At 37.6% G+C, this 21,281-nt stretch overlaps 1 protein-coding gene across 1 annotated transcript in view; it reads right to left on the bottom strand.

The window, feature by feature from the left end:
* Positions 1-21,281, bottom strand: part of ccbe1 (collagen and calcium binding EGF domains 1) — a 353,313-nt gene that overhangs the window by 89,786 nt on the left and 242,246 nt on the right. The window contains exon 3 of the mRNA XM_028802493.2: positions 7,479-7,531. Within this exon, the coding sequence (XP_028658326.1) occupies positions 7,479-7,531 (53 nt within the window). The remainder of the gene's footprint in view (positions 1-7,478; positions 7,532-21,281) is intronic.

Here is a 21,281-nt window from a genome sequence, read left to right as displayed (position 1 = left end):
GGTTAAAGACAGTGAAGACATTTCTCTGTACCACTCCAGTCAAAACGTAGTATTAAAGACTTTATGCAGCTGTAGAAATGCATAAGGACAATCACTGAAAAAGAGCAAGAAAAATCAGGAAAACTAAGCAGATGTTTGACTAAAGTAACTGCAAAACAGAAAATGATTAGAATGCCTTGGATAGAAATAAAAATGAGCTCCATGTTTAATAATTTTTAAACTGAAAAGCTTTATATTCTTCAAGCACTTACATCCTAAAAGACAAAGAAAACAAAATCCTTATGGGATTTGGCCAGTAGCATTACAGAAATATTTATTTTTTTCTAAATAAATTTTAGTCACCATATTCCAGCAGTCGATTCAGACCACAAATGTACAGATAACTGGAAAGTTACAATATACACTGCTTAAAAAATTAAGGGCACACTTAATCATCACAGTATAACACCAAGTCTGTTAAGCTTCAGAGATATCAATCTGTCCAGTTAGGATGCATAAGTGATTGTGAATCAACTTCACCTGCTTAGGAGCAAATGAAAGTGACAACAGGTGCAGTGCAGAGGCAGCAGTAAGACATCCTCCAAAAAGGGAGTGATGGCCACAGACAGTTGCTCTCTCCTTATCCTTCCTGACTGATTCTTCTCTTGTTTTTCATTTTGCTACTGTCCTTGTCACTAACGAGGTGGTACCTGCAGCCGATTCAGGTTGCACAGGTAGTCCAACTCCTCCAGGACAGCACATCCATGCATGCTGTCACAAGAAAGTTTGCTGTGTCTTCCAGCACAGTCTCACGAGCATGGAGGAGATAGAAAGAGATGGGCCATTACATGAGGAGAGCTGGACATGGCCGTAGAAGGGCAACAACCCAGCAACAGGACCGGTATCTGCTCCTTTGTGTAAGGAGGAAAGGAGGAGCACTGCCAGATCCCTACAAAATGACCTCCAGCTGACTAGTAGTGTGCATGTTTCTGACCAAACTGTCAGAAAGAGACTTCATGTGGGTGGATAAGGGTCCAACATCCTCTAGTGAGACCAGTGCTCACAACCCATCACCATGCAACTTGATTGACATTCGCCAGAGAATAGATAATTGGCAGCTCCACTATTGGTGCCCCATTCTCTTCACAGATAAGAGCAGGTTCACACTGAGTACATGTGACATATGTGAAAGAGTTTAGAGACTCTGTGGTGAATGTTATGCAACATCACCCAGCATGACCGATTTGGATGTTCTGGGGAGGCATACCTTGGAGGGTCGCACAGACCTCCACATGCTAGGCAACAGTACTCTGACTGCTGTTCAGTACTGGGATAAAATCCTCAGAGCCGTTGTCAGACCTTACGCTGGTGAAATAGGCCCTGGGTTACCCTGCTGCAGGATAATGCCTGGCCATTGTGTCAGCAATTCCTGCATGATGAAGGCATTGATGCCATTGACTGGCCCACACATTCTTCAGACCTGAATCCACTTGAGAACCTCTGGGATGTTATGTATCGATGCATCTGACACTGCCACGTAGAGACAGATACTGCCCTGGAACTCACTGATGCCCTGATCCAGGTCTGGAAGGAGATCCCCCAGGAACCCATCTGCTATCTAATCAGGAGCATGCCCAGTACGTTGTCAGAAGTGCATACAGGCACATGGGGGCCATACACACTACTGAGGTCACATTATGAGTTGTTGAAATGAAATTCATGCAAGTTGGATCAGCCTGTGATTTCAATTTTTGACTTTGAATTTCGGTGTGATGTTGAATCCAGCTCTTAATGGGTTGGTGATTTTGGTGTACACTGACTGTTGGTACATCATTTTGTTCCCAACAATTTACACATGTATTACTCAGTCAAGTTTTTCCACTTGAATATTTCCTTTATTGAGTATCCGATATGTGAATTAAATGTTCCCTTAATTTTTTTGAAGTATGTATTGTAACTGAAATCCATAAGAAGTGTAACACAGTGGATTCCAGTAATTACAGAACCTACTGTTATAGCATGAAAAATTATGGAAAGTACATTAGTACTAGGGTGTTGTATCGTGTTAGCCATTATGGATGTATTGAGAAGTCAAGTAAAATGACACCTTTTATTGGCTAATTAAAAAGACTGCAATATGCAAAGTACATTAGAAATCTGAAGACTGCTGATGTGAAAGCAATACACTAAGAATACAAAAGATCCTGCCAAAAACAATAATACTACTGGAGCAGTAGATAAGAGCAAAGCATATGTTATAATGTCACCACACTACAAAAAGGTCCTTAAAATGTGGAAATAAGAGGAGAAAAGTGCATCTCTGCGCTAAAGGTCATATCCTAACCCAGGGGTGGACAAAGTCAGTCCTGGAGGGCCGAAGTGGGTGCAGGTTATTGTTCTAACCCATTTGCTTAATTAAAAAAACAATCCCTGTCAATTATTTAATTTCATGGCTTGTTATTGGTTTAACTCTGCTATGTCAAGTCATTCTCATATACTAGATTTTTTTTTCCTTTCTAAGGATATCACGCAAATGATTTGAAGTCTAAAACAAAAGAGTAATTCTCAGTGCTTCACTTTCCTTCCAGGTATTTAATTAAAGCAAATAGTGCATGATAAATACACACAGGTGTAAATGGAAACAAGCTAAATGGAGAAAGGCTGGTTTCTTTTGTAATTTGCATCTTATTGCTAATAAGCAATTAAAACTGAGAATACAGCTGTTTAAGACTAAAATAAGCAATAAGGGTACAAAATCTAAACAAGCGAGACAACTAAAATGAAGCAAAAGTGTTACTTGAGCAATAAGTGCTTCTTATTAAGTAATTGGGTTGGAACAGAAACCTGCAGCCACTGCAGCCCTCCAGGAATGACTTTGCCCACCCCGGTCCTAACCTGACAGGCCATGTGAATAAAGCCTCTTTAAGCATTTTGGAGACCCAATCTACTCTCAGAAAATAAATAAAGTTGATCCATCAGAATTCTTTCATTTAAATAGTTCAACAGTGGACTGATGTTGTTAGGTTCCAACTATGTTAATCTGTTTGGAACTGTTTTTTCTTTTTGTGTGTTTAAACAAATCTTTGTCTTTATGTGTGTTCATTATGTGTTTAGTATTTTGTAAACTTTGTAATAGCATTTACCTGTTACAGTGCTGTGAGCCTGAACCTAGCAAAGATCACTATATGAAAATAAACTGACGTGAATTGAACAGAGTTATATATGCTGAAATACTAGTGAAAATTAAGGAGGTGCAAACCGGAAAGAACCTCTGCACGTAAAACTTTGTTGTAGGTCATGGTAACCTACTGTACAACAAACTTCAAGTCATGTACAGTAGGTGAAGCAAAAGCCTTGATAATTTTTTTACAAATATCTGGGTAAGATCCATCCATCCATTTTCCAACCCGCTGAATCTGAACACAGGGTCGTGGGGGTCTGTTGGAGCCAATCCCAACCAACACTGGGTGCAAGGCAGGAACCAATCAAGGGGAGAACGCCAACCCACCGCAGGACACACACACACACCCACACACCAAGCACACACTAGGGACAATTTAGGATTGCCAGTGTACCTAACCTGCATGTCTTTGGACTGTGGGAGGAAACCGGAGTACCCGGAGGAAACCCACACAGACATGGGGAGAACATGCAAATTTCTGGGTAAGATATTCTGACAATTTATTTATTAACTAACAAAACATGCTTGATGGAGTTATGTGACTTCCCTGGCTGAAGGTGTTGTGTTTAAAAAATGTTTCTGCAAGCAGGCAACTACAGACGTTAAAAAAGAAACTTAAACTATTGGAGGGCATGCTGAGGTTTTGAGCAGGCAATGTATCTTAGTAGGTTGAGGCTGTTGTGGTTGTGGTCTCAAATCCCCCTACGGATACTGTGTGACCCTAGCAAGTCACTTCACCTGCTTGTTCTCGATTTGAAAAAACAAAAGAAATGTAACCAATTGTATCTCAAATGTTGCAAGTCACATTGAATTAATGCATCAGCCTAATAAGTAAATATAAATGGTGTTAAGGGCCCCCATTCATTTTTCAAGTTTAAGTTCTTTTAAAGAAATTAAATATTTTAGAAGCCAGAAAATATTTGTGGATAGAAGTTGAATATTTTTTAAACTTTTTGTAATATTTCATTATAAGGGGGGTATACGCAAAGTGCAAAACACCAAATTGTTGTTCTACATTTCCTTTCTTTCCACTGTCATTAAAAGTGAAATTCAGCAAGATTTTTCTATTGCTTATTTTCATACTCAAATTATTTTCTGTTTATAATATTAACACATATTTGAGTAGACAGTGCTATTCTATCATCCAGTTCAATAACCTGACGTGGTCTCCATAATCCAAATTGCTGCTAGAAAATAATACACTGTTGGATTCACTCTTTAGAGACCACATTTTAAAGAAAAGCAGATTCCAGGCCTGTGTTTCTTTTTGCATTGGCCTGTGTTCAGCATGCATGCTCTTGCATTGACCCACCATTTGATCATCACAGCTGCTTTTCTCATAATACTACGGTTGCAACACTTAAATATGTATTAAATCAAACAAAAATATGCTATTAAAATCAACATGAGGACAATTAACAAGAGAAACTATAAAGCAGTTTTGTACACAGACTAACAAAATAATAATGCTAGGATGAGCTATCCAAAAAATATTTACAATGTGCACATACTCTCTACATAAAACAGTAATGAGACAATACAGCTACTGCTGAACATCTAGAAAAAAAATCAGTAAGACATATAATAAATTAATAAAATAAAACATATTGTAGAAATAGTACAAGAGTTATGCTATTGTGACTATTTTTAAATAAAGCTACTTCTTGAATAATGCATGATCACATCTTCAAATGAAAAGCAATCAATGTATTTAGTCTCTGCATCTCTGATGAATTTGGTGATGCTATCAAGTTTAAAGAGAACTTTGTTTATACTATATTGCTTTTGTTTCATATTAATATGAATCAGTATTAAATAAATTTTGAAAAAGTTGACTAACCCACTGATTCTTTCAAAAGTCTTTACCCCTTCATTCAGAGAGGGAGAAGAATTAAATTCTTATTTTTAATGAGTTCTACAAGGCTGAAACTAAGTGTTGGATGCAGAGTAAGACGACATCTGCAATTCATAGAAATATTCACAATGTGAAGTTTGTAGTTATTACTGCAGTGAGCTGAAATAAATGAGCAGATATCAGCCACTTTGTGCTGTGAGAGGGTAGTCTTTTGCCAATTCTTTCAACCAAAACTACCAGTCTTGGCAGGTTTTATGCATTACCTTCTGTAGACTATAACCTTGAAGTGTCATTAAACTGCGTATTTCCTAGTTTGTGTCATTCAAAGAAACTCTCTTTCATTTCACTAAAGCATTCCAGTATGGCTTTACGCTGCTGCTTTTTGTCATTGTCTCTTACCAGGTTTAATTTAAGACTGAAATGTAGGTCATTGGCTGATTAAAACGAATACTCTGGTGTTTTAACAGTATGCCACTCATAAGCGTGTATCTGAAGAACATGATGAACAGTTGGCATGGCCAATACAAGCACTGTAATGTAATGACTAACACACTGGACTGTAATCTCAAGGTTCCACAAGTAGTTGTCACTCAGTCATTTTCCAACCTGCTATATCCTAACTACAGGGTCACAGGGGTCTGCTGGAGCCAATCCCAGCCAGCACAAGGCAGGAACAAACCCCGGGCAGGGCACCAGCCCACCAGAGGGCACACACACACACACCAAGCACACACTAGGGACAATTTAGGATTGCCAATGCACCTAACCTGCATGTCTTTGGACTGTGGGAGGAAACCAAAGCACTTGGAGGAAACGGGGAGAACATGAAAACTCCATGCAGGGAGGACCCAGGAAGCAAACCCAGGTCTCCTTACTGCAAGGCAGCAACGCTACCACTGCACCACCGTGCCACCCCTATAAGTAGTTATGTCTGTGTAATATTCTAGTTATATTGGATATACAAAGTGTCCCAGTAATGTATGCTGTGAGTAATTTGTTTTGAAATTTAAATTCTACATTTTCTCTCTCGTTTTCTTTTTCCGATTTGTGCAGATGAATTTTAATGTAAGTAAATGTAAAGTACTACATGTAGGAAGTAAAAATGCTATATCTGAATACATAAAAAGAGGTTGAAAAATCAAAAGTGCACCATACGAGAAGGACTTAGGAGTCATAGTGGACTCATCACGACATCCAGACGGTGTTAAGAAAAGATCAAGAAAACTAATAGTGTGGTAGGTTATAAATGACGTTGTGTGGAGTACAAGTCAAGAGAGGTTATGCTTAAGTTATATAATGCATTAGTATGGTCTTACCTGGAGTAATGTGTTCAGTTTTGGTCTCCATTTTGCAAAGCAAAGCCCAGAGGAGAACAACTAAGCTGATTCTACGACTGAGAGATATGAGCTTTGAGGAAAAACTGAAGGAGATGGCCCTTTTCAGTTTAAGAAAACAGAGATTAAGAGGTACCATAACTGAAGTGTTTAAAATTTTGAAAGGAATTAGCACAGGGGATCCCAGTTGTTACTTTAAAAAATGCTACAAAAAGAACACAGGGACAGATAAAATTTGTTAAAGGTAAATTTTAGAGAGGTTTTTCTTCACGTAAAGAACCACAGACACATAGAATAAATTATCAAGAAGTGTGGTAGACAGTAGGACTTTTGGGACTTTCAGAACTCAACTTGATGTTATTTCAGAAGAATTAAGAGGTTTGAACAGAATAGCTTTGTTGGTCTGCATGGTCTGTTCTCATCTAGATTGTTCGAATGCTCTATCATAGTATTATGTGAGCCTTACAGAGTACTATACAATTTGAGTCATCATGGGATGCAGAATCAGAAGTCTTGAAGGATTTTTAAGAAGGCAGCTTTACAGATAATTGTACACAGGTATAGTTGCATACCTTTTCATTGCTTTAATCAATAGTTCACTGTATTATGTATCTCATCTTCATATTAATAAATGTGAGGCCATAACAAAATCTGTGGAAAGCATCATTTTCAGCCCCATTTGTGCAGCTAGTGATATTTGAGTGAAGGAAGTTTTCTAGAAGGCATCAATGTAGTAGTCCTGTCTGTTTGATTTGAAGTTTCTTTTTTGTTTATAACCTTGATGTTTAATAGTGTGATAACCGTTATTGCCACCCACAAGGATGTTTGAGTAGAACAAAGTGTAGAACTTGCTGGCTATATTGATGACTGGAGTTTTTAGATGTTTTCTATGTGGCTAAACACAAATATGTATTGTTTTTGATGCCAGTGTGATTACATCAACAATATGTACTCATGTTTTTAATTAAGAGAGTACCCTCCATTGAAAAACAGGATTTCCCAGCCAATTCTCTTTTTACTAAAATAAGTTGTACTCCATCAGTGAGACCACTGCTTTAGTCATGAATTCAGTATATTGATATTTTAAAACAAAAAATAGGTTCGTACCTGCAATACCTCCATTACATACCTTCAGGGATGCACTGTCCTAGAACAAATTTAAAGCCATCACAGCATTTCTTTCTGCCAAAAATAAAGGTGAAATTAAGTAAATATTTGTTATTGAAAGAACCCCACCCGAAATTCTACCCTGAGTGTGACCCATCCCACGTCAGTTAGATTACTGTTCTCTCTTTTAGTAGACAATAAATACCAGCAGCTCCACTTGACTGGCAGATTATACATCTAGACACCTAAAAGATCATTTCTGCATTTCTACTTTCTGTTATCAGCTGTGTTCTTTTTTGAAACAGACCCCAAGTCCCTGATCACATTCACTTGAGTCAGAAACATTCTCTTTTGGTAGGTACTTGATAATTCTAGGAAATCTAGCAAGAATCTGTATTTGTGTCATGTCATCCAGCCATGACACTCACCCTGTGTTGCTCGCAGTGAATGATGAAAAAAGTTTTACTTCATGTTATTATGAACAACAGACGTGATAGATATTTTTTTTCCATGGATGTTTTCAGATTGTTTGCTGTTGTTCCTGCCCAGGGTTTGTTTCCTGCCTTGCGCCCTGTGTTGGCCTGGATTGGCTCCAGCAGACCCCCCTAACCCTGTAGTTGGAATATAGTGGGGTTGGATAATGGATGGATGGATGGATGGATGTTCAATTTGGGGTCCTACTGATGCTGTTTGTATCAGGAATACATTATGTCTTGTATATGAAAACACAACATGTTTCTAACACGTCACTACAAGTAGTGCGGAGTTAATAACAGATAATAATGATAATAATTTTGAATAGAGTATTCTTTAAAAGTGCAGATAATAAAGTGACTTATGGGGCACCAGCAGTAGACACTTTTTCAGTGTCTGTTGAAGAAGAAGGCAGTTTTAAAAATAAATGCAAAGCAGTATGAGGAAAATCAGAAACATAAATGTCAATGCAGAAAATCTGCTCTTGTACTCTGTATACAATTTACATAATATTCTATTGCTTAAAAAGGAAAACATTTCAGACTGCAAGAAAAATGGTAATTTGTATACTGAGCTGGTGGAATGTCTCTTCACGTTAGCCGACTGACTGGCAACTGTTAAGTGTAGTTAACATGCATGATGCTCTCTGTGGTACTGTATAAGCAAAATCGGCTCCCATCTGAACATCCAGTAATTTTCAAGTGTTAAAGTTCATTAGTTTTTCATTCAATAACTTCAAGATACCAGCCTCATGGGACAATAACTGGGATGTATGCAGATTGGTGGGATCGCAAAGAAATTGATGTCGAGCGTATACTGAGGTATCACACTTGTTGACTGCTAATCCAGAAAAAGTGAAAAGTTAAATGCTAAAATATGGGTTTTGAATAATTGTCCAATGCTAAAAAACTGTGGCAACTACCAAAAATAAAGGATTACTCAGCCATGCTTCTAAAACTAACAAAAAAAAATATTGGCCCTTTTGTACAAGCTTACAAATAATTTTTTGGAGTAAAAGAAACATATTAACATTATCTCACAACATCAGAAATAAACAAAAACACAAAAAAACAGTTATCACCCTTCTAATGACCTATAAGGAAAAATTGATTTTTGACATTTAATTTAATTTGTAACTCAGATTAAAAAAAATTAAGTACTGTAATCAAAATGTCAAATGTTAAAGCATCAAAACAAAAGTGTAATGCACTCAGGCCAGGAACACACTAAGTTCAAAACCAAAAAACACTAAACTAAGGCTCAAACTAGCGATCCCTTAGGCCGGGTTTATACTTCACACAACGAAAGCTCCAGTTGAGGCTATTGCTACGCAAGCATTGTACTGTTTATACTTGCGTGCATACTTTACGTAAATCTGGAAGATTCTACCAGATGGCAGTGCGAGTTATCATCACAGTGAGAAAACGTTCAGCTTCGTTGTGTTGTGAATTGCTTGCAACATCCATTAAATTCAGAGGACACCTTGCCACAGTATCTCTGAAAAGAATGGATGTTTAATGATTAAATCCATCAATCCAGGGATGCGCCCATTCCAGTAAGCATCAGGCGCGAGGCAAAAATGATCCTTGGATTGGGCATCAGCTCATCGCAATGTGAACACAAGTATACACATACACTAGAGTCATTTTAGCGTCACCAAATCCCCAAACCTTCATGTCTTTGGAAGGAAACCAGAGGACACTGTGGAAACTCACCATAAAAACATGCAAACAACAGGCAGGGAACACAAGGGACATGACTCCCTGCGAGACAGCAGCGCCACCGCTCTACCACTGTGCTGCCCCCACAGTATAATCATTAACAGTATTCATTATTTAAATGAAGTTAATGACTTATCTGTAAAATGTAACATACATGCTTTAATGCATTTCATCGTGAAAGTGATATCAAATATAAATTTAAGGATGTTAAATGTGCACAGAACTGGAATATCATAAATGTAATGTGTTCTGTGTGGCAATTGCTACTGTCAGTTCAGGAGGAAGGCCCTGAAGCGTATAGCGATTAACAACTGGGTCGATTTTTTTTTGACGTTTTCGATGGTCTTCTTTAATGATAAAGTAAACTACGAGGTTAAAGTGGACATTTTGAGATTAAAGCCAAAATTTACACTTTAAATACAAAATAGACCTTTTCACCATGTGCTTAATTTTTTTCTCTGTGACTCAAATACGCTGCCATACATTCTGATGCTGTTGTGAAGAAGCAAAAAAAAAAAAAAAAAAAGACGCCACAGAAGATGGTATGTGAGACTTTTAAAACGTATTGCGTTATTACATTGGGGAATATGCGACACTTGAATATAAAACCACCACAAATGCATTTGTATGTCAGCATTTTGCTTCACCACATTGAACCATTCATCAAACATCAAATCAGGCACATCGATCCTGTAGTATCCGCATAGTAGCTTTCTGTCACATGTACTGTAGATAGTAAACAGAGACTCTGATGTCACGTTCCGACTCTTATCTCACTGCGCACCCCCCCCAACTTTTTGCTAGTATTGCAACTCATACACGTCACGTTAATTTCTGAGGACGTGCTCAGAGGACGCGTCAAATGAACGCTGGGAATGCGTGGCAACCATGATACATGAAGTATAAACTCGGCCTTAGAGTACCATCAGCGTCAATCAGGTGTCCGACTCGTAATCTAGTATAAGTTTCCACTCGGCCCAGAAAAATGGAAGAATAGTAAAATTCACCTTAAAGTGTTCACATTTTATTATTATACAACATTGAAAAATAGAGGATTTTATTTGTTTTGTTTTTTTTGACATCGATCAGCAGAAAAAACTCTTTAATTCAACATGAAAACAGATCTCTGCAATGTGGTCTAAGTTAATTACAAATATAAAACAGAATAATAATTGATCACATAAGTATTTACTCCTTCAAGTCAGTATTTGGTAGATGCAACTTTGGCAGCCATGGCAGCTCTTGAGTTTATGTGCTTAGGTCTCTTTCTATCAGCTTTGCACATTTGGAAACTGCTATTTTACCTCATCTTTTTTTTGTAAATCTGCTCAGGCTCTGTCAAGTTTCCAGGGGATCATGAGTGAACAGCCATTTTCAAGTCAAGCTACACATTCACACTTGGACTGAGATCCAGACACTGACTTGGCCAATTCTGGACATTAAGATTATTATTTTAGGCCATTCCTGTAGTTTTAGCTTCATGCTTGGGATCACTGTCTTATACTTCCTCTTCACCTTTTCCCACTTCTATGTCTTGTTGATGTTCTTGATCAACTTTCTCTGAAGAGCTCGGTCCTATACTGCCTTCCCTGTCAGACCCTTTTCTTTCAGAACTTTTTACTTTATCCATCCACCACCACTTTGGCCTCCCTCACTTTCTCTTCCCCTGTACTTCCATTCCCATCACTCTTTTGCCAACATATTTATCGTCTCTCCTCATCACATGTCCATACCCCTATAACCTTCTTTCCTATACTTAGATACAGTATCTCTTTCACTTTTGTTGTACTTTTGATTGTCTCATTTCTTTTTGTAATTCCACAGATTCATCCCAACATTCTCATTTCTGCCAATTGTAACTTCTCATGTGCTCCCTTTACTGTCCATCTGTCAGCTCCATACATCGTTGGTCTTACGACTGTTTTAAAAACCTGACCTTTAACCTTTGCTTTAATTCTTCGATCACACAATACTCCTCATACCTTCTTTCAATTGTTGCATCCATGTGGGTTATCTTTGCATCTAGTTTTTCCATCTCGGGCTACCAATGATTCTATATATTTAAATTTATCCACCTTTTTCAATAACTCTCCCTGCCGACTAACTTCTGAATCCTAATCATCATTAAACCTCTTACATTCTCCTTCATCCTTCTAACTGCTAAAGCCCTTCTCCTTTCATTGTCTTGCTGGAAAAGGAATCTTCTCCCAAGGCACAGGTTTTCTTTCAGATTGCATAAGGTTTTCCTCCAGGATTTCTATGTATCTTGTTGCATTTGTTTAACCTTCAACCCTCACAAGCCTTCCTGAGCCTGTTGCAAAGAAGCATCCTCACAGCAGGATGCTGTCACATAGAGATAATGTGCTTTTAATAATGTGCAGCTTTACAGGGCTTACATCAGACATGGCATTTAGTCTGATGGCAAGAAAGCTCAAGGTCTCATTATACCTTTGAACTTTCCTTCAGTTGACATGAGAGTCTCCTATGTGCCTTGTGGTGAACTCTAAGCAATATATATATTTATTTAATTGGAGAATTCTGTTTACCACTGTCCAATAAACCTGTGACGGGTAAGGCTCACACCAATAGTTCTTGCCTGCACAGTCTCCCCATCTGCTGCAACTTGTACCTTCTTGAGCCCTCTCACAGATCTCTTGATGACCTCCCACACTAGTCTTCTTGCATGATCACTCAGTTTTTGTAAACGGCCTGCTCTAGGTTGATTTACAGTTGTGTCATACTCATTCCATTTTTTAATGATAGATTTAACTGGACTCCAAGGGATCTTCAATGACTTGGATCTTTTCTGATCTCCATCCCATGTCTTGTGCTTTTCAATTGCCTTTTCACCGAATTGCCTGCAGTGTAATTTTGTCTTTATTGTGTAGGTTTGGCCAGCATACTGACTCCCCACAAGCTGGATGTTTCATTTAGACTTCAATCAATTGACACCCCAGACAGGTGATCACCACTGAACTTGTGATTTCTAAAACCAATTGGCTACACCAGTGATGATTTACAGTAGATGTGTCATGAGGTTATGTTATTGATCTCCAAATAAACCAACATGCTTCTCACACATCAGTACATCTTACCATAGGTAAAGAATTTCAAGTAATAAAGCAGAATTAAGTGAAAATATTCAAGTCTGTGTTGTTTTCACTTGGCCTCATATCAACATTGTTAAAAAAAATACAAGTGTGGAATACAAGGGAAGTTTTTAATTATTGAAGACAGTTATAGAACAAAAGTTTAATTGCTGCAATCAGTATCTGAAAGGTTTGGAAAGAAAACACCATGTGAGACTAACATTTTTGGCAGCTGAGGTTGGAGAAGCAAAACATTTTAAGAGTACTTACAGTATATGCACGTAAAAACTGTCAGTCAGTCAGTCATTGTCTAACCCGCTTTGTTCTGAACAGAGTCATGGAGGTCTTTTGGGGCCTATCCCAGCCAGAATAGGGTACGAGGCAGGAGCAAGCCCTGAACAGGGCACCAGTCCATCGCAGGGCGCAGGTAAAAACAAATGTTTTTATTTTTAGTATCACTCCTAATATTCATTGGTATGTGATGTGGCATTAAGGATCAGACAAGTTATGCCTTGTCCAATGTATGAATCGTGCTATCAGCCTTGATATGTCTGCGCAAGGTACTTAAATTTTAAAGCCTACGGCTCTTGAATTAAACTGAATGGTAATCTACATCTCAGTAAGAACATTGTGGTTACAATAAAAATAGTAAAGATAAACACTTGGGGCATGTTTGATAACTCCAGCCCAGATACCATTGCCAATAAACAACTTTAGAATATTAAAATGCTAGTTTACATAGTAATGTAATAACAATTGGGATGTTTAAGTACCACAATACAAACCTGAATGCACACAATAAACAATTAAGCAGAAGAACAAGAATGTGTTGATCTAATGCATGTGTTTAGATCAGCATTTAAAATCCATTACTATTCTCACAAGTTACTTAAACCTGCAAATGTTTATGAAGTCTATGCTGATAAAAAGAAAAAAAAATGTCTGAACCTGGAACTGATTTTGAAAGTTTCATTTGACCTGAAAGGCTTTGTGTGAGTCACTGCATCCTGTAGACAATTTATAAGCTGTATTATACATGCGGGAGTTTCTTTTTTCACTTGAGCGAATAGCAGTTTGAAAGTTTGTTGTATGTAGTATTTTCAACAGTTTTATCTAAATAGTCATAGAGTGACACATTTAATCATATTTTCTTTTTTGTTGTTTTAATTCTGACTCATATTTATAATAGCATGCCTTTTCTATTACTTTGTGGTATACAGTAGGTTATATGTACTATTTTAATGCAGCTGCAAAACAAATCAATCAAGACTTAGAAGAAAATAAACCTATATCATTATTACATACACAAATTTTCAAAATCATCTTTTGCGGGTCCCAAAAATGTAGTTTCTGTCAAGAAATATGTACTTGTGCTGTTAGTTTTAGGTCAGCAGTTTATTTGCCAGGCTGAAATGGAGCTGGGCTATAAGTGCAGGTATGCAGGGCTAAAATTATATTACATAGTAAATCACAAGTAAATTAGGATTGGTTATAGCCAACAAAAGTAAAAAAATAAAATTCATTGAATGCATATCAGAGTAAACTGACAGTAAGAGACAATAGAAAGCACAGTGAAGTCGGTTTAATTACATTTTGCAAAGTCAAAATAAGTACATATGTAGCTGAACTATGGTGCAAAGGGGGAGATTTGGTGACTTACTTTCAGCAGTGTCTAGACTCAATGAGGCAATTTACTCAGTTCTACATTCTTCACAACTTTATCAGTACTACCTGTGAAAACTTGCATCACTCAGTTACACACTATAAACTTAATGCACACAATGCCACGGAAATAGGTCAGGTTTTCAGTGTAATGTTTGTATATATCAGGGGCTCCTTTGAGTCTCTTATGTTGAATTTCTCCTAGAAACCTGGAAGCAGGATAAATATGGCTCCTTTTGTGTTCCAAATAAGTTTTTCAAAGGACTCACGGGACCAACCATGAAATTTCTTAGTGCAGTGATGTCATGCCAGTTACAAGAACATGAAATCGCTCAACAGCTCTAGAGAAATGATGACCACCACCTGTCTTTTCACCAAATCATCCATCTCTCTATTCTTCTGGCAATGACTGTTTAAGAGCAAATGCTATAATGTTTAAAACAATGAAACAGGAGATGTATGATGTTTCCTGGAATAAAAATGAAAAACAAACAGAAGTCTTTCCCAAAGTAGTCTCTTGTGTAATTTGTGAGTTGGTTTTTCGAGCCAGAGGGTGTAAACGTAGCCATACTCAGTCAATACTCAATCAAGAGTTGTAAATTCTATTAACTGTGCCAAAGCAAAAAACACAAAGACAAAAACTAAGTCAAGACATGAGCTAAAACTAGGGTATTGAAAACAGGACTACTGTTCCTAACCCCACTAGTTCATTGATCAAATCCATTTTTCAGAACAAGCAGCTGCATTGCAATTTATTAGCAGGCTGAAGGGTACATTGCATCCCTAGGCACAGTTGGAATCAAACGCCAAAAAAAGAGACTTCCAAAAGAGAAGCTACGGGTCGGACCCCCAACTGAAATTAACAAAGATGGAGGAGGTGCTACCCCTTTGGAGATTGGCCCTCTTATAATCGCATATGAAATTGATGAGACATTCTCTTTTAGACGGACACACTCATCCTCGCCTAAGACATAGACAGAAGGGGGTGATGGAGTTTCACTTGGAGATGAGGGCTCTTGCGATTGCATATAAAATCAACGAGTGAGGGAGAAGTTGCCATAGAAGATTGGCGTCCTTATGGTCGCATAAAAAACTTTGCTTTGGCACCCCCCTGGCTGGTTCCTACTAGTTGCTAAGAACAAGATCCTCTAGCAATCCATTAGCTGCTCACGGGAGCTTCTGAAATGATGATATGGTGGTTAAATTTTGAGCAAAAAAAAAGAAAAATAAAATCATTTTTCAAACCAAGAAATACACTTAAAGTAATATATACACAGCTCAAAAATAAAACTCGCAAAATAAAATTTTTTTTTGTGCTTCGGATAATTTTTTGGGCTCATTGAATTTTTATAATCTGTCAAAGCGGGTTGTGAAGTTCTCCAATTTGGTTATTGGAGTCCATGGAGATCAGGGTGCCAGCTTGGTAGTTCCTCAGTGAGTTGATGTTTGGGACATTGGCTAATTTTAAGTCATGTCATCATACAGAGGAAAAGCATGTACAGTATTTAAAGTTTTATTTTCTCTTTTCCATTTTTAAAACTTACTTTGTTTGTGTTTTGAATAGTAGATCCAGTACAAGTATGTAGTGACGGTACGTAGTGAACTTGAAAGCTGCAGTCTATTCAAATTAGGCAAACGCTAAAAGATTTGGCAGAAATGGATGAACTGTGCAGTGTATAATGGTGCTTAGGAAAAATCAAGCAATACTATTAGAAGAATAACCTTATACATCACCAAGAGGAATAATTGTTAGCAAAGTACAAATAATTCTTCTTTCAGAAATGGAACCAACCAAATTGGTTCTGGATGATACTGGAAAAGAGGAAGTCGTTCTTTAATTGGACTTTATTGGTTATCCAGTTTGTGAGGATTTTGAATAACTTAATAATTGGCATATTGTTTTTCTAGAACATATAATAAACTCTAAACTATATTTTATTTTTTGACACGTCTCTTATGTTCAGTCTGAACAGCTTTAAGATGGGGAGTTAAATTCCAAAAAAACAGACATGGCAGCAGGTAATGAATATTGCAGAGGAGTTGCTCATTCTTTTTCACTCACAATGAAGGTTTTCAGCACAAGTTGCCAGAAGTTTAGAAACAGTACTAACTCCTGATTAAATGACCATAACACTATAAACACAGGCAATGTTAAAGAGCTAAACTCTAACAAATCATACTTTCTCTGTTTGTTTTGCTAAACACCAGCTTGTTTAACTTTCCACATATACTGTACCCCATGTGAAAAATCTCAGTCATTTTTTGGCAAGTAAAAAACAAAATGTCATCCTCTGTTGGCCTCATTGATGGCAAATCGATCCTGGACTCCAGATGGAAACAGTCTGAATCATCCATGCTGCCGAATTGGCAACCTTCCTTCTTTGAGCTAATACATCTAAAGTTCTCAAGGAGGTATCTGAACATCTTGGCTTTTTTTGTGTTGTTAGGGCTTTAGCAACGCACATGTCTACATAGTGACGGGTTACAAATGAGTGTATGGCAAAAGAGATTGCTGCTTGATTTGTGACTGACAGCCTTTGGCAGCAATGGTGATCAATTCAGCACCAGATCATCATATCAACACCACAGTGTGCCATATGATACTAAAATGTGCTGGGTAGGACAGGACAGGCAGCTAACTTAGATGAACTCGGAGTTGGGTCCTTGACCCTTCAGAATATGTAGATTCAGAAGAATGGAGGATGGTGTTTACTCCAGGTACTTTGTTATACTGGCGAGATCTTTTGTTTTCATGATTATTATTACTTTTTAGCCAAATCTTATTGATCTATCTAATGTATTTATATAAACTTGTCTTTAAGTATGTAATTGTTGTATGGCTGGTATAATTTTCCTGCTACTATTTATTATGAATGCAAAGCTAGGGGTCAGGCCAGGATCTGCATGGGTCTTCCCAGCAGAAACTCATTATTTGTATCCAAGTCCCAAATGTTAATTTCTGGCTTTAGCAGGAGGAGGTCCAGAAATGGAGAGATAGCAAAACAACTATAAATATCACAAAAATAAAATGAAAGTACCACAAGGAGAGGGATGGCTATAAACCCTGTGCTTGAATGGGCAAGTATCTTCATAAATCAATGATTTGTCAACAAAAAATAAGATAAAGAACAAAAGCTCAATAGAGAAAAAAGAAGCAAAAAAGATAGTTGCCTAAAAGGCAATCCACAGCAAAAAATGTCCAAATCTCAGTCCAGCAAACAGAATCTTTAGTATAAATGAAAAATAATCAAAATAACAGAAAGAAAAAAAAATACCAACACCGAAGTCAGCCATACTTAAGACACTCCATAAATGATGAATGATTTGTGCTCCTAGGCCCTACTTGGCTCAATTATATAGCCAGAGGAAGGGCCCAGGAGTGGTGACCAGAGAATGGTTCCACCTCTCGGTGGGGTCCACCCATAAAGAACATTGAGCAAATTAACAGTTACTGGGACAGTGTACCATTATACGCATAAAACACATAAAAATGAAACACATTGGGCCAATTGAAGTGTGCTATCAGCTAAGGACGATTCTGTGCTGATATGGTCTAAGTACGTATTTACAGTAACAAGACTAACGTTTGGGTTTATCACTGTTGAAGTGTGCTCCAGAGCTGTAAAATGGCAGTATACCAAAACTAAGACTAACTGCAGCTGCAGTGTGTTTCTTGGAGTCGGAGAAGGGGAACAAATTTGTGTACTAATATAGACCACCTTGTGAGCAAGTTTAGCAGAATTAGTACAGTAGGTAATGTTATAAACTGAATTTTGTTATAAAATGAATTTTGTATGCATCAGACAAACTGTTATGGACATGAAAAAGCACCAATATGCTATTAAAAAATACGGAAACCATATTTTATATTTGGACTGAAGTACATCACGATTCTAAATCAAATATATTTAACTCAATGCTACAGAAAAATATGGATCAACATACACATAACCATTAATCTTCATTAGAAAGATGCAGAGTCAGTGTCCCTAATTAGGAAATTGCTTGGTTGCCGGTTTGGAAACTGGCCTTGAAAGATGCTGTCAGTTTCTTCCATGCTATATTTCATTGGAGTGTCATGGAGGTATCTTTGAAAGTTTTTCTCCAGATCTGATATGAGATCTCTCACAATATGGATTACATAGCACTTGTGCTCTATTGATGAGGCGTTCTTTAAGAATATTGTTCCATCTCTGACTATGTTCTTTTATACTTTGGTAACTGTTGGCTTAATTTGGTTATTACAGTAGAAAAAATGGGGGTGTAAGAAATTACCAATATCAACTTTTCTGTATTATCTGTATAACTGGGAAGTGAGTTACTGAGGGATATTTATGCTTTAGATGTGATTCTATTAACGTGTACCTCTTGTGGTCATTACTTTTCATATGGGAATTTTAGGGCCTTTTCATGCATCAAAGTGTGTAACATTTACGATAACAACAGCAATACTCATTTCAGTCTAATGTAGCTTAACTATTGCTATTATTTTTAAATTTTTTTTTTTTACAATATTTATTTCTGTACCACATTTTCATGCAAAGGATATAGGTGAAAATGATTTACAAGATATCAGAGAAATAGTTACAAGCAAAAAAAAAACATATTACAATTAGATAAGAAAAATAATGAATATATATATATATATATATATATATATATATATATATATATATATTGTGGGATATGGCCAGCCATTCACCCTGGCCAATACCCCCAGGCCGCTAGATGGAGACCTCCTTGCAACGTGGAGATGCCCCGAATTCCAGCAGGGCATCATGGACTATGGAGTTTTAATACACAGTCCTGCTGGATAACGTCGGGGCCGCCAGGGGACGCTGCAGGGAGACATAGACAAGTTTATTTTCCATACAGCCCGGAAATAAATCCTAGTCACATGGTTGAAAGAAATAAAGTGCTTCCAGGCTGATGAAGAAAAGAAGTTTTTACCTGACCCGGAGGTGATAGAAAGTCACATGGACTGAGGGACAGAAACACTTCCAGGTCACGGACTATAAAGGACTCTGGGAAATCCCAGACTGACGAGCTGAGTTGGGAGGCAGGGTGGCTAAGCGTCTGGGAGTGGAGGAGTGTTTATTTGATTATTGATATATTGGAGTATAGTGGAGTGGAGGGTGCTTTGTTCACATTTACTATTATAATAAATAACATTTTGGATTTTTATCTGGTGTCTGACGTTTGGTCTGAGGGTTCAAGGGGTCACGGGGACACATAAGCTGTCACAATATATATATACTGTATATATATAGTGATATATGGCCAGCAGTTTATCCCGGCCAATGCCCCCAAGCCGCCAGAGGGAGCCCTTCCTGCAATGTGGAGGTGCCCTGAATTCCAGCAGGGCATCATGGACCTTGGAGTTTTAATTCACAGCCCTGCTGGATACCGTGGAGGCCACCAGGGGACACTGCAGGGAGGCTCAGGGACTTATATTTTCCATATAACCCGGAAGTACTTCCCAGTCATGGGGACAGAGGAAATGACATACTTCTGGGTTGAAGAAAAGAAATAGTTTTCATCTGACCCGGAAGTGCTGGGAAATCAAACGGACTGAGGGAGAGAGGCACTTCATGGTCAGGGACTATAAAAGGACTGTGGGAGATCACAGCAGTGAGCCAATTGGGGAGGAAGGGTGACTGAGCTGATGGGAGTTGGAGGATTAGGAATTGGGATTGATTATTGTGTTTATTGATTATTATTGAGTATTGTGGAGTGTAGGTGCTTTGTGCACACTATTATTATAATAAATTTAAATATTTGGACTTTTACTTGGTGTCTGACGTGTGGTCTGAGGGTTCAAGGGGACGACAGCACCCTCTGTCACAATATACAGTATATATATATACATTATATATATACTGTACTGTATATACACCATATATATATAAATATATAAATATATAAATTGTGAATTTCCCCTTGGGGATTAATAAAATATCTATCTATCTATCTATTATATATATAAATATATATATTCATAGCATTCGTAGTCTGAAACACGATCCGATTGTATAGGAACACGTGTCGCGTACACTTTGCATTATTTGACAGTAAAACTATACAACATTCTATGATCTGCTTCTCGCGACTGAGTAACCACGTGCGTTACCTGGTAGGTAACCACCCATACAATCAGATCGTGTAAAGGGGGCTTAACCGCTGACGTTTGAGGTTTGATCCGCACGATGGGTGCAGTGGAGTGTGTACACCTGATGAGCCCAAAATAAGGGCGAAACACGAGTCGCATACTCTTTGCATTATTTGACAGTAAATATATATATATATATATATATATATATATATATATATATATATATATATATATATATATATATATATATATATATATATATATACACACACACACACACGTACATATACAGCATATCATATAAAAATAAATACCATATATACTCGCATTTAAGTTCTCCTGCAGATAAGTCGGGGCTTGATTTTACTATATAATTTCTGGTATTTTATAATGTCAGTCATATAAGTCGAATGTGGAAAACTCGCGCTATTGGTCCAATAGATCATGATATGCTAACGCCCACCTGAGAGAGTAACCACACAGACACAATACTTAGAAAAAAAAGGCGGTGTGCTATGTGACCACAGGGTAATACCCAAACTATTCCGAAGCAACGATTGCACTGTTTTGTGTTTTTTGTAGCTCATCCCCTCATACACCTTTATCATAAGAGCATCCCTTATCTGCGATGGAGCGTTCAATCAGAAGAAAATATGAAGCTGGTTTTAAATTAAAAGTCTTTGAAGTGGAAAAAAGAAATTGGTAGCTGCGCTGCTGCAACAAAATTTGATGTATCCGAGAAACTGGTGCAAGATTGGAGGAAGCAA

Source organism: Erpetoichthys calabaricus, chromosome 5, assembly GCF_900747795.2.
Source record: "Erpetoichthys calabaricus chromosome 5, fErpCal1.3, whole genome shotgun sequence".
Taxonomy (NCBI): Eukaryota; Metazoa; Chordata; class Cladistia; order Polypteriformes; family Polypteridae; genus Erpetoichthys; species Erpetoichthys calabaricus.
The sequence above is the reverse complement of the archived record's forward strand: the minus strand, read 5'-3'. Positions and strand labels throughout refer to the sequence as shown.